The 14,801-nt window shown below is 36.9% G+C and overlaps 1 protein-coding gene and 1 long non-coding RNA gene across 2 annotated transcripts; both read right to left on the bottom strand.

The window, feature by feature from the left end:
* Positions 1-315: 315 nt before the first annotated feature.
* LOC147180897 (uncharacterized) lies at positions 316-1,083 on the bottom strand. The gene is made up of 3 exons (XR_015097235.1): positions 871-1,083; positions 696-779; positions 316-463 (listed from the first exon to the last, which is right to left on the bottom strand). It is a non-coding gene; the product is annotated as an uncharacterized LOC147180897 (long non-coding RNA).
* A 4,318-nt stretch (positions 1,084-5,401) lies between these two features.
* On the bottom strand, positions 5,402-13,498 carry LOC147180896 (uncharacterized). Its single transcript, XM_086092545.1, has 7 exons — positions 13,332-13,498; positions 10,526-10,624; positions 10,078-10,176; positions 9,928-10,000; positions 6,164-6,238; positions 5,986-6,072; positions 5,402-5,653 (listed from the first exon to the last, which is right to left on the bottom strand). Exons 1-6 carry the CDS (start codon positions 13,467-13,469, stop codon positions 6,032-6,034), a joined length of 525 nt encoding a protein of 174 aa, XP_085948671.1. The 5' UTR covers positions 13,470-13,498; the 3' UTR covers positions 5,402-5,653; positions 5,986-6,031.
* Positions 13,499-14,801: the final 1,303 nt, after the last annotated feature.

Genomic DNA, 14,801 nt, shown 5'->3' with positions numbered 1-14,801 from the left:
TAAAGATTAAACGCTAAACATAATGTGCTGAGTAGGGTTGGGTGATAGTGATATCGATGAAAAGTTTCAAAATATAAGTATTTCATATCAGTACATTGATTATTTTTTACCAATATTTAAAATGAGAACAAATTAGGGATACAATTGAATTGATTAAAGATCAAATTCAATGAAACAATTAGGGACGTGTGTGTGTGTGTGTGTGTGTGTGTGTGTGTGTGTGTGTGTGTGTGTGTGTGTGTGTGTGTGTGTGGCTAAAAAAAAAATATTTAAGAACCGTGTTTAGCAGTACATATATACGAAAGTCAACATAAGTGCTTGTTCCAGGTGAGTTTAATAATCAACAGTGCATCACAATCAAAATTTCACATTGTGAAAGCGGAAGTAAGTTTGATTGCATCATCATGTCAAGTCACTTGGCATTGGCGACTGGCAGCTTGATTCCTTTTTTGTTTGGAGGCGGCTAAAGAGACAAAACAAATGTATTTGAATTAAAATAAAGTTTAAAAAAAAACATTATTTTTTTAAGTTTGACAATTTGGCATATTTGGGCCACACTGAATAGGAAAATAAATAATTACACTCAGAGATTGATATCATAATCTTGTGTTGTTTTCCAGAAAAGGATTTCAGTTTTTTGTTTTATCAAAAATGTTAGTGGGAAGGCATGTTGGGGTAGCGGAATGTTTACGTACCCTTATTAAAAGAGTGCATGCTCCTGGTCTCATGTAACAGAATCGATTATAGCGATGCTGTAATGTTTTTGATGCAGCTTTCCCCTTTTAACAAAATAAACAAAAAACAGTCATTACCTTCTTCCTAAACTGGCAAATCACTGACTTGTTCAAGCTACAATGACGAGTTCCTCACCGAATTGAGTTGTCGATTGTCCGTCAGCCAAGGGGCGGCGTCGGCTGAATCCACTGCGGTCACCAACAGGAAAGCCTGCAGACACAACAGGAACACCAACACACTTTTGTCCATGGCTCATGAATTTCACATTGCTGGAACGACACAGCTCCTTATATATAGATAGCCAACAAGCAAAATAAAGACACACTTCCCATCATAAGTGAAAGGCAACAGTAACAACTTCCTATTAGTCCACATGTGCATCACAGATGATGTCACATCAAGATTTCACAACAGAGGACTTTTCCAATAAGAGGAAATCGTCCACAAAAAAGGCAGAAAGTTTCATTAGTAGTCTTCAATATTTTTGGTACATATATATATTGTAGATGTAACCTATAAACAAGGTCCTGGTGTGCAAACTAAAAAGTTGTTTACTTTTAAGGAAAGGTGTATTTTTGGTGTGGTGGGGCGGGACATTAAAACATGGTTGAATACAATTTGATTATTAATTTTTTTATTTTAGGGTTTTTTTCTAAGAACTTTTTTTTTTTTGTTTAGAGACAGCGGTTTTATGTCTGCATGAAGAGGTTGCATATTTTCAAGTCATTTTTCAAGAAAACATTAAACATGTCTGAGGAAATACAGTAGTTGTCTATTTTTGAAGGAAAAGGTGTATTTAACGGAGCACATCTGGTGCCATGGTATGGAAAAAAAATATTGGTTTTTGTTCATCTGTTCCCACAGTTTGGTAATCTGCCCACACAGGTTAGTAATCTGTTCCCACAGTTTACTGAACTATACCCACAGTTTAGCACATCAATAACAAACAAAGAACACTCGAATATATAGATACAAGTTTGATTTATTTAAAAACTGGAGTAGGCGAGAAACTCCATGCCATTTTGATTTTGTGGAAATGAGAGCAGGTTAAAATAAGTGGGTTTTTTTAGACTCTAGGCAACGAGGAAACCAGCATCTTCAGACTCTTCACCAATGCAAAATTGTGAAAACACTGCCATCTTCAGGCCAGAAAATACAATTGCTGTTTAGGTTTGACAGGCTAATAGACAGGAGTGCAACACTATAGCTGCTGCTAATTTGCGTTATCCATCGTTTGTCGAATACATAAGTAATCCTCACATTAAATTGACCAAGTGCTTGTGGAAGCTAATCTGAATACTGTTTGCCGATATTAGAGGATCTATGGCAAGAGCCAAAGTGCTTCACGGCTCATGTGCACTACACATTACATGTTAGCATTAGTAGCTGGCTTTGTTGCGTGAGCTAAAACAAATGTCACAATTCGACAGTGTGCTGGCTGCCGCAGGGATTCCTGTCCCGAGTCGGTTTTAGTCGGTGTGGTATACTCAAAGAATCACTTGTATTTCTTCTTTTATTCACTTTATGTAAATTTGAGCACAGAGAGCTATTAAACAGCATTCAATCTATCCATGTAATGTGTAGTGCCCACGAACCGTGAAGCAGTTTGGCTTTTGCCATAGATCCTCCAATATCGACAAACCTATACAGTACTGTATTCAATTTGGCTTCCACAAGCGCTTTATCTGACGGGAGAAATTGTTCAATTTGATGTGAGGATTAGTTATGTATTCTACAGACGATGAATTGCTTTAAATGAGCAGCGAAGCTGAAGTTAGCTCTACCGTTGCGGGAACACATTAGTAAACTGCAGGAACAGATTAGTAAACTGGGTACAGATTAATAAACTGCGGGAACAGATTGCTTAACTGTGGGTACAGATTAATAAACTGCAGGAACAGATTAGTAAACTGCGGGTACAGATTAGTCAACTGTGGGTGCAGATTAGCCCCAAAAAATAAAAATAAATTCATACTCTGGCATCAGAGAACTCTGTATATTTTAGACATGTTAAACCAATATAATTTTTTTATTAAAACAATTGTTTTGTTTTGTTTTAGAAAGGAGTACATTTTCCAAATGTTTTTACTAAAATGTATGCATTAAAAAAAATTAGAACAAATTTGTAAAATCTTGAGGATTTTTTTCATAAATATTTTTTTAAGTACAGTTTTGAAAATAGTCTTTTTCAAGAAAGATGTGTATTCTAGGGGAAAATCTTATAGCATGGTGTAAAAGTTGACATTTTATCCTCCCAAGATGATGACTTGTTTTTATATGATATATGCTTGATATTTGAGTACCCCAGGCAGTGGTTCCAAACCTTATTTGGTTTGTGTACCCCTGAACTTTTTTGTCATACTATGAGTACTCCCTCATTCATACATGTTGATGATTATCCAAAAGTAGAACGCAACACAAATGATTATTAGATGAAAATCATTTTATTTTGCTTCTTTAATTTGAACATTTAACTCATTGTCTGTTTTGGTGTTGTTTTAATGGAAAATAAACAAAAATAAATATGTTGTTAAAAAAAATAGGAATCAAAATGTTCAAAAACTCCCGTTTGTGTGCCCTTGTTTATCGTAGGGGTTACGTTCCCAAAAATACCGGCCATAGGCGAAATCCGTGAAAATAGTCAGCTTTCATTTTTACATTAATTATGTACCGGTCTTAAGACTATAAAAGCCCTCATGACACACTTAAACTTTTTTAAATTATGAAAGGTTCCCACGTACGCCCTGCGATGTGCTGACGTACCCTTGGTTGGGAAACACTTCCCCAAGGCTCAGCTGTTGTGTCCATGCTAAATACACTTAATGGAAAGTTTGGCTCTCCACTGTTGACAAAAGACAACAAAGCATAATGTTTGACCAACACATATAGCAAATACAATTCATTAAAACATGGACGTGTAATAAACAAGTTGTTTTGAGAACATTTGAAGTATGACGCCATCCAAGAAATTGCATGGATTTACAGAAAGAGGAAGTGGCACCAATAATAACACAAAAGCACAAGAACGTAAACAAGCTGCATGTCTTCTTTCGCCACCCGTAATGCAACCACAAAAAAAAAAGCACACCAACATACTGTGAGATGACAGAACACGAGTCTAGCATCCAAGCACGTCGTTCCTTTATTATTGTAATTAGCCATGCATGCTTCAAGATAAATGTGTACAGTACAGGCCAAAAGTTTGGACACGCACACATCTCATTTAATGTGTTTGCTTTTATTCTCATGACTATTTACGTTGTAGATTCTCACTGAAGGCATCAAAACTAAGAATGAACACGTGGAGTTATATATACTTAACAAAAAAAATAGCCACCCTTTGCTCTGATTGCGCTCTTGGCATTCTCACCTCTGGGAACTCATTTAATAATGTGCGGAAACCATTTCAGGTGACTACTCTTGAAGAGAGTACATCAAAGAGTGTGCAAAAAAAATCATGAGCGCAAAGAGTGTCTATTTTGAAGAAACTACAATATAAAACATGTTTTCAGTTATTTCACCTTTGGTGACTGGTGTACCGTCTCTCTATACTCGACACTCAACAAACTTTTTCCAAGGTTATTATTTAAAAAAATAATAATAATACAATCATTCTTAAATAAATTTACTTAAAGGGGAAGTCAAATCAAAAATGTTTTTTACAATATGTTCTATGCACTCCCACTAGTCCAAACATGGCGTTCTGATTAATATTGCGTTTGAGGAATATGAATTAAGCAAGCAAAATCCACCCGTTTTTATCCATTTTAGGGGGCGGCCATTTTGTCACTTAGTGTTGACTGAAAATAACATCACAGTTGCTCAGGGCTCAATTAACGGCCATCAAAAATATGCATTTCAATAGGTGTCTATTACGCAGGGATATTCTCTAGTTGCGGTCCCTATCTCATGCAAGTATTGTAGTGATTTTTATTTTGTCCTCATTAGCAGATTTAGAATTGGATTAATCCAAAAGACATACATATTACTCAAGTTGCATTACTTTACTATTATGGTAGTTGCATTACATTACTAACTCGATTTATTTATTTTTTAACAGGCAACTAGAAACTCAGAATACATTTTAAAAGTAATCCTCCCAACCCATAGCATAATGTGACTGACCATGTATAGATAGATACTTTATTATTCATTGATACTGTCTTTTAATTTTGCTTGTTAAAAAAAAAATGCATCAAATTGTTGCATTTAAATATGAAATACTGCACATTTTTTTCTTGCATGCTGTAACATGCTTGTACATGGTTGTATACTTATCACCTTTTTCATGCCTGGAATGCACAAGATTTGACATCTTTCTTTTTTTTAAATCACCAGTGATGGGAAAATGAAGCTTCATGAACCACTTGCAAAGTTTTTTTTTCTACTCCTCCAGTTGATGCTCTTGGTTTAAAGATAAATGCTAGTGTAATATGAATTTAATTTCTAGTGTATTTTTAAAGCAAAAGCACAATCTAAAAGTGTAAAGAAACAACAACATTGTGGTTCATGAAGTTCCATTTTCCCATCACTCGGGAAACCCGAGCTTCCGTCGGCACTTAGTCTGTCAGCTTTTCGAAGTTTATCGTCTTTTCCAGCCCGGGGATCTTCACACCTTTCACTTTCTAACATTGTGTGTATTGATTGAAAACAAGTCAAACATGAGTGCTTGTTCCAGTTGTGTTTAATCAGCAGTGCATGGCATGTGATTTTAAAGAATACGCTTGGTAGAATATTTGCACACTTCCTCAACATTTCCACAGCTCCAAAAGCACAATATCACCATCTTTGAAAAGCCAGCTTCAGGTAGCAGAGAAAAAAAAAAGAGTAGAACAAAGTCGAGTCATCATTTCAATCATGTCAAGTCACGCTTGACATTGGCGACTGGCCGCTTGATTCTGACATTGTTTGGACCTGGCTGAAAAGACAAAACAAAAGCATTTGAATTAAAATCCAGTTCAGAAAAAAAGTTTGTCCACTTGGCATATTTGGGCCACACTGAACAGGAATAGAAAGAATTACACTCAGAGATTGAATTTGTAATCTTGAATTGTTTTCCAGAAAACGTTTGTTTGTTTGTTTGTTTGGGGGGGGGGGGGGGGGTGTTGCAAAATATGGACTAAAAAAAGTATGTATTTCGACTTTTTATTCTCATAGGTTTATTTTAATTTCGTATAGTGTATTTTTTGTTCCTTTTCAGTGTGCTCAAATACTCCTTGGTACAAGACAACTTCAAGAACGCTTTCGTACCTTTCCTATAAGGTAGCATGCTCCTGGTCTCAGGTAACAGTTTAGATTATATAGATAATCGAATCTTCTTCTTGGTGGAAATGTTGTCTTTTAGCAAAACAAAACAAAAACAGTCATCACCTTTTTGCAAAACTTCAAAAATTCACTGACGTTGAGGTACGAATGACGAGCTTCTCACCAATTTGAGTTGCCGGTTTTCTGTCAACCGAGTGGTGTCGTGGGCCAAATCCCCCGCGCTCACCAACAGGAAAGCCTGCAGACACAACAGGAGCACCAACACACGTTTGTCCATGGCTCATGAAACTTCACATTGTTGGAACGACAGGTAGCTCCTTATTATATAGATAGCAAAATAAACACACACTTCCCATCAAAAGCAAAAGGCAGCAGTAATAACTTCCTGTTAGTCCACATGTGCTCACATCACGGATGAGGACACATCATTTCACTACAATAATAAGAGGAAACGGTCCACAAGAAAACCGCAAAATGTCATCAATAGTCTTCAATGTTCCAGCCAGGTGCTAATATATTATAGATGTCAACGACATAAACACCACTCTATAAATAAACACTTGTGAGCTTTGAGGTCCAAGAGTGTGCAAAATCTACAAAGTAGTTTACTTTTGAGGAAAGGTGTATTTTACAGAGGTGGGGGGGTGATATTTTCTTAAAAATGTTTTTTGTTTTTAAGATATTTTTTTTTATCTTTCTGAGGGGAAAAGTTCTATATTTTTGATCAAGTTATATTTTTCAAGAAAATAATGAACATGTTTTGGGGAAAATATATGTATGTTAGACAAAACGTATATTTATTTTAGTAAAACAGATGTATCTTTTGGCGGTTAGTCAAATTTCCATCTGTCTTTTTTTTCTTAATAGCGTATTTTTACCCCCCAAAAAACTATTCTGAAAAAGTTTTTTTTTGTAGAAGAAACTTTAGTTTAGGTTGGGTTTTTTTGCATAGTTTTTGAAGAAGGAAAAAAAGAAAAAGTTTGAAGTATTTTTAAAGAAAATAAGTTGTGTATTTTCTACTGGGGAACAAATAACCAGAAAAATAGCCTGAATTTTAAGAGAACGTTGTGGAAAAGTTCAGATGTTCTCCCAAGATGACATATGATATTACCGTTGTAACGAATGTTGCCCGTCACCCTCAATTTTTGTTATTTTATTTGCCTTCTTAAACATTTCCCCCTGGGGAATGTGTCTCCTCAACCCTGTGTTTTCAAACCAACCAGAGACAGTTTCAGAAGGAAAAACTCTTTGAATTTCCCTCCAGCAGTGACTGGATTTGGTTTTTACAACCCACAGGAAACACATACCTCAGCGCCTACCGAGACCTAAAAGCCTGTTTAGCAAGCAAACTAGCAATAAGACTGCTTATCAGTCCCCAGACCATCTTTTATGGTCTGTTCTATCCACAGGAATCAGCCATGTGTTTTTGGAAACATTGCCCCTTTGAAGTTATACGGTACAACAGTGCCCACCAGCGGTCACTATCGGTATTATCCTCCAGAATCTTGCAGTTCCTAATTAATCTGAAGTCTACATAATTCGGGACATAAACGGACTCTATGTACTTGACTGACATCAAGTGACTTCTGTCAGGGTTGACAATGACAGCATCATACGATACTGTGCAAAAAGCCGGAGGGTTTCATTCACGTGGGAAGAACATCGTGAGAGAAAAAGTAACCGGTATACATTGTTTACGTTTTTATATCCCGACCCCGTAAAGAGGTTTCCGGTTGCCTTTAGGAATAATGACTATTGCCGCTGATGGTTTGGAGGGGAATTACTTCTCGCGCATGCGCTGAAGGTACGTAATAGTCGGGGTCGGTGCGTTGCAGGGTGCTCTACTCGTTTTTCAACATATCAGCACACAGTAGTTAACAATATCAACCCCCATCTCCTCAAAAACAGTTGTTAATGAGTAAAACATGCTTTCACCAGTGTGACTTACTAACGGCAAAAACTTTACAAAGAGTTCCTCAAAGCAACCATTTGGTGGCACAAATCTCATTATACATGTTAGCTGGTCAAAAGGGGAAATGTCAGTGGGTAGTCTGGCGGAGTCAACACTAATAGAGAAATATTTTCCCTTCATCAACATTTTCACCAAGCACTTTTTTACCTGTCAAGTCATTAAATTCCTCACACTCTTTTAAACTAACAGATGTCGCTGTATAACAGAATGCAGCCGAAGCACTACGGTGGCTCAGAGATGCTTGGGCATCCGTAGCAGGAAGATGACGGCGAAACATATCAGCCTCTAGTACAGTGAGGCTCCACCCATGTCATATAATTAGTGATTACCAGACCTACGATTATTATAAAAATCTACATTAATGTGATGGAACAATTTTTTTTTGCATATTATTGAAATATATAGTGGGCTTTTAAGTTGAGTGAATTAGTTCACCACTAGATGGCGCTAATTCTTAACGCTTTAAAGCTGCTCTATGTAGGAAACTGAATTTCGAATGGCGACTAGCCGAAAAATGTCCACCGTTTAAATGCAAAACGGATGTTTACTCTCGTTCTTGTCTGTCACTATCAAGTTTCAATCGTTTTGTGGCTCTTGTCATGATCTTTATTTTTTATTTTTTATCCTTACATGGCGTACCTGAGGGTATCTGGGGCGTGCTAGATGTCGATCTCTTCTGAGCAAATGTGGAATAGAATCCATACGGAGACAATGAGCTAACATGAGAGCACATGACGTCACAGCTGCAGACAGAGGGCGGGAAATTTGAACCTGAATTCAGTCTGAAAACTATTGGCCAGAGGTTTCTACCCATTGTGAACAGCTAAGGTGTTCATCTGCAAGTTAGAAGATGTTGAAGTTGTAAATGGTCAATTAAAAAAGCTATTGTAAAGATATTATATAAAGATAACCTCTCGTCGCGCACTATAATTACGGCCGCAGAATCGCCGTGCGGGTTGGTCAGCTCATACCTACAATGTAAAGTGATTTACAGAAAAATTAATAAATTAGGACCCTCCCCCTCCCCACCTGGCCCTGTGCATGTTGGGGATTCTCCAAAAGTAGAACGTAACACAACTGGTTATTAAATAAAAAATAATTTCATTCAGTTTTAGATTTGAAGATTTGATGTGACGCCATCCAAGAAATAGCGTTTACAGAATGACAAAAGAAGAAGTGGCACCAATAATGACACAACAACATGAGACGGTAAACAAGCTGCACCTCTTCTTTCGCCACCCGTTTTGCAACCACACACAAAAAAAAAAAAAAAATCCTCTCTGCTTAACTTGAACTTAACACATCCTATGAAAGGTCTCGATGAGCGCTATCCATCATTTATTTTATTTTTTTAACCTTTATTTAACCAGGTAAAATGTTTGAGAACGAATTCTAATTTACAAACATGACCTGGACACTGTGTAACTGTGATCGCTTGCTCACACAAACATACTGCGAGATGTCATTTGTTTGTTATCGTAACTTTCCATGCATGCTTCCAGACAGGGCTGGACTGGGACAAAAAAAAAATCAGCCCTGGCATTTTGACTTAAGACCGCTGGCCGCAGCCCGACCAGGCCTGACTCCAGAGCACCCAACATGGAGTTCTGCCACTGATATTGACTGATTCAGTTTGCTGCCCATATTTGAAATGGAGTCATGAACTTAATTGTGGGCCAGTCTCTTGGGATAAAATGGAGGAAAATCATTTTTAAAAGCATTGCATCGGCCCCAAAAGATGGCGAGCCACCGGGCATCTGCCCTGTGCGCCAGATGATACAAATGTGTGTGTGACAGATACTGGATTACAATATAACTTGATTATGTTACAGTCAACGTGATAGTTGGAGCGAATACAAGATTTAAAAAAATATATATATTTTTTTAATATATTTTTAAAAAATATATATTTTTTTAAAGCACCAAAAGCCTTGATCACTGTGGTCAGCGTCTACCAAAACATCCAATCACTGTAGGAGGAGGAGGAGGTGGTGGTGGTGGTGGTGGTGGTGCAGGACCTAAAGGCTCCTTGGCAATCAGACAAATAACATGATTAGCTTTATCAATAGGAGATTAAATGGTGATAAATAACAACAATCAATCACCATGGCGAACATAAAGCCACATGCTCCAGGTCTCCCGCTGCAGTTGGAGTGGCGGTTTTTCTTTTCCAGCCGCCGTAATGTCCGCTCTCTCTCACTAGCCTGCAACAAATCCATACAACGCAAGAATCACAGGTGCTTTTTTTTTTTTTGACGAGAAAATGTATGTTAGGTATTTTTGATGACATTTTTTTTTAGGTTTTCTTTCGGGGACAGATTGTTTTCCAAAACAGTTTGTCATATTTTCAAAAAAGAAAAAGTGTATATTTAATCATTTAAAAAATAAAGGAATAAAGCTGCGGAAAAAAACATGTTATATTATATAGAAAAGTGTTGACTATTTTCCAAGAGAAAATATCTTATTTTTTCCTTTTTTAGCATTAAAGTCTAAATATTTTCAAGAAATAAAATTGCCTGTTTTTCAGGATTTTTAAATGCAACAATCAATCACCATTAAGCCCGGTGAGCCACATGCTCCAGGTCTCCCACTGCAGTTGGAGTGGCGGTTTTTCTTTTCCAGCCGCCGTGATGTCCTCCCTATCCCGCTCCTCTGCAACAAACCCACACAACGCATCAATCACAAGTGCAATTTTTTTAGCAGAAAATTTAGAATTTTTGATGACATTGTTGCATGTACATTTTTTTGATATGTTAAACTAACAAACAAAAAAATTGTATAGGAAAGAATTGACAATTTTTCAAGCGCAAAATATCTTCTTTTTTTTAAGCATAAAAGTCCCAAAATTGTCAAAAAAAATATTGCAAGTTTTGAGGATTTTTAAATACATGTTTAAAAGCAAAAAAGTTGATGAAAAGTCATGCTAAAAAGTCTTATTAATATTAAATATTTTTTAAGAGAAAAAACAGGAGGGAGGAGTTGTATTTTTAGGGGGTTGAGCACTTTTTAAGAAAAAAAAAAATCTAAGAAAATTATGTATTTGAAAAAAAGCTGTGTGTTCTAAAGGGAACTCTGTAAAAAAAAAAATAAATAACTTGTTTACTGTATATCTTTGCTGAGTATTTAGATTCTTGTTTAAAAAAAGAAAAGAAAAAAAAGCTGTAATTATACAGATACATACTGGCTGCGGCCGGACGATACTCGTGGCGTGTCTCGACTGCGAAGCGACACGCGTGTGTCCGTGTTGGCCTTATCGTGCAGCTGACTGACGATGTCATCTTATATACGCACGTTGCAGATAGCCAGATCGCACGTCGACATATCAGCAAAGTGAAAGCGTTTGACATGTTTACCCAAAGTGCGAGACATCTCAAATGTTGTCTTCCCTCGAGCTCCCTAATGAGCCGCTGCCTGTTTACACAAGTTTTCTTTGGAAGTCAGCATGAGAGGATTGACATGCATGGAAACAAACAGTCAACAAAAAAAGTGGAACTCTTTTGAGCTTTCAAAAGGCATCTCAACGTTATCAGGAAGAAAAACACTGAAGAAAATTCAACCCTACTATGGCAGTTTTTCTCTCGGCCATCTAAACTTTAAGGAGAGACTTGAGCAGCACAGGTTATTAATTTTAGGAATAAATGATGAAATGGTTCCACGTACTCCCTGCGGTGTCCTCACATACCACGTTAGAGCAAATAGGCTACAATGAATTAAAACATGGACGTGTAATAAACATGTTGTTTTGAGAACATTTGAAGTGTGACTTTATCCAAGAAATTGCATGCGAATTTACAAAAAGACAAAAGCGGAAGATGCACCAATAATGAAGGTAAACAAGCTGCATGTCTTCTTTCGCCACTTGTAATGCAACCCCCCAAAAAAAAAACATCTTCCTTTTTTGTTAAGTTTCTCACGTTTAGCTTCAGCAAGAATGTCCAAAATTAGGTGCCAATATCTGTTGGTTCGACAAATATCAGCATGTGCCTTTTTATGAATCTGAAGGCAAGTAAAGCTGGTATCCCAAATGAGATACATTCACATGCATTGGTTGCTCAGTGAGATAAAGGAACTTCTCATTTATGGATCTATTAAAATTTCCACTGTATAAAAAATGATGCTTTTTAATTTTTCTGAATACATTTTTTTTTTTTTTTTACAATTAAGAAATTATGTTTAAATTTTGGGAAACTTTATTTACAGTAGAAAACTTTAGGGAACTATTTACTTGCTTAGTTTCTAATTTAGCTTAACACGTGCTGATAACCCTGGAAGCTTCTTTCAATAGTTGTTATAATTTTTAAACAAGGCTGTCAATAAAGTTTAAAATTAAAAGAAAAAATAATAATTTGCCAATATTTTCTCACTTACTGCAAGTGAATCTTGACTACTAATAATCGGTATCGGCCTTGAAAAAGCCATATCGGTCTATCACTATGAAAAATTAACAACTAACATCCTATGAAAGGTCTCTGAGCGCTTTCCATATTTGCAATCGCTTGCTCAAGGCGTCTTCATATGATATTACAAACATATTGTGAGATGACACAATGAGTCCAGCATGCAAGTACACATCTTTCCTTTATTTGTTGTAACTTTCCATGCATGCGTCAAGATCAATATGATGCATATATACTGTATGTGTGGTTATGATGTTTGTCATTATCAAGGTTTATATTTTGAGAAAATGGGGATTTTAAACTAAAAGAAAACAGTGTCTTTTTTTTTCGAGAATAAAACATAGATTTCAAAGGAAACCTTTTTATGTACATATTTTTCAAGCATAAAAAGTATTTTTAAAGAGCAAAATACAAAAAAAAATAGAATAAAAATCGTATTTTTATATATATTTTTTCAAGGGGAAACATTTATTTTAAAGACAAATGATGGGGGTCGGGGGTTGCATTATTAAAAGGAAAAAGTTGATGAAAAGGCTTTTAAAAAATAAGAAATTTTTCAAGAAAAAAAGTTTGGTATTTTAGAGAAAAAAAAAGTAAAAATTCAAATTTTTATGGGGGGGGGATTATTTTAAGTGGAAATTTAAATTAAGAAAACCATGTATTTTAGAGGGGAAAAAATATGTTTGATTTTTTTGAGAGAAAACAAAAAAAGAAAATTTTCAAAAATATAAATAATTATTTTAAAAGAAAAAAATTGCAGACAAAAATGTAGACTATTTTAAATATTGGGGAAAAAAAGTCATAATCAATTCTAATGTCAAATTTTTGCCTTTTCCATCAGGGTCAGGTCTATTCTTGAAAATATTCGATTATGACTTTTGCTGAAAAATCGACATGTTTTCTCCTATAGACACACACATTTTTTTTCCTTAAAAATCTCTCTTAAAAATAACCATACATACCGGCGGCGGTCCCGCGATGCTCATGGCGTGCGTCGACTGCGAGGCCGACAGCAGCAGCAGCTGCACGCACAACAGCAACACCAGCGCGCGTGTGTCCATGTTGGCCTTTTCGTGCGGCTGACTGAGGATGGCATCCATCTTATATAAGCACGGTGCAGACAGCCGGATCGCACGCCCGCACATCAGCGAAGTCAAAGTGTTTGCTTTGTTTACCCAAAGTGCGAGACATCTAAAACGTTGTCTTCCCTCGAGCTCCCTAATCAGCCGCTTTCTGTTTATACAAATTTTCTTTGGAAGTCAACATGAGACGATTGATATGACATGAAATGCTTGTTTGTGCTCAGCGATGTGCTTTCTTTTTTGCCTCTGTTCTCTTCTCTTAAAGGCAAGGAAGCATATTTGGTAACCTCAAAAATGGACGTGACACGCTGCTAAGATGAGCTCAAATAGGCTTAAGATTTGCAAAGTTATGAATATCTAAGACATTTTTTTCATTGTATGTAATGCATGTAATCGTGTAGCCCTATGCAAAGCAAAATCCATTTATCATCACCCGGAAACGGCGCCGGCTTCTCTGGGCCCGAGTTCATATGAGATGGGCTGATGCAAAGTGGAAAAGTGTTCTGTGGTCTGACGAGTCCACATTTCAAATTGTTTTGGGAATATTTTGGAGGTCGTGTCCTCTGGGCCAAAGAGAAAAGAACCATACGGACTGTTATGGGTGCAAAGTTCAAAAGGCAGCTTCTGTGATGGTACGGGGCCGTGTTAGTGCCAATGGCATGGGTAACTTACTCATCTGTGATCAATGCTGAAACGCGGTTTTGGAGAAACATATGCGGCCATCCAAGCAATGTCTTTTTCATGGACGTCTCTGCTCATTTCAGCAAGACAATGTGTGGCTTGGTAGGAAAAGAGTGCAGGTACTAGACTGGCCTGCCTGCAGTCCTCACCTGTCTCCCATTGAAAATGTATGGCGCGTTATAAAGCATAAATACGACAACATGGACGTCGGACTGTTGAACAGCTCAAGCTGTACATCGGGCAAGAATGAGAAAGAATTCCACCTACAAAGCTTCAACAATTCGTGTCTTCACATTTATTCACTCAGTAAAGATGTGCGTGGGTGTGCGCGGGTTCATATCACATCATGGGGACCATTTTCTGGGTTTTTACTATCATTGTGGGGACCACGTGTCCTTGTTTGGACATTTTGGTGGTCTCCACAAGTTCAGACCTCTTTTTGAGGGTCAAGACTTGGTTTTAGAATTTAGGTTTGAATTGGGTTATGGTTGAGGTTAGGGTAAGGAATGGAGGTAGGCAATCATTTTTGATGGTTGGGGTTAAGGGGAGGGGCTAGAAAATGCATCATGTCAATGAGATGGCCCCACAAAGATAGTAAAACAAACCGTGTGTGTGTGTTTCCACCTTAATCCGATTTTTCCTCATTATGTATTTGTGCTTACAAAACCC

The sequence above is a fragment of the Leptonotus elevatus genome, chromosome 1 (assembly GCF_054856555.1).
Source record: "Leptonotus elevatus isolate MCC_2025b chromosome 1, RoL_Lele_1.0, whole genome shotgun sequence".
Taxonomy (NCBI): Eukaryota; Metazoa; Chordata; class Actinopteri; order Syngnathiformes; family Syngnathidae; genus Leptonotus; species Leptonotus elevatus.
Note: the sequence above shows the minus strand (reverse complement) of the source record. Positions and strands in the feature narration are given on the sequence as shown.

Excerpts from the sequence above, each read along its gene's own strand:
- LOC147180896 (XM_086092545.1), bottom strand. The coding sequence starts at position 13,469 with ATGGATGCCATCCTCAGTCAGCCGCACGAAAAGGCCAACATGGACACA. Across the intron at positions 6,239-9,927 it reads TACAGTGATTGGATGTTTTG|GCTTTCCTGTTGGTGAGCGC; the intron begins GTAGACGCTGAC and ends TTGTGTCTGCAG. Across the intron at positions 6,073-6,163 it reads AAAACCGGCAACTCAAATTG|ACAACATTTCCACCAAGAAG; the intron begins GTGAGAAGCTCG and ends TTTTGCTAAAAG.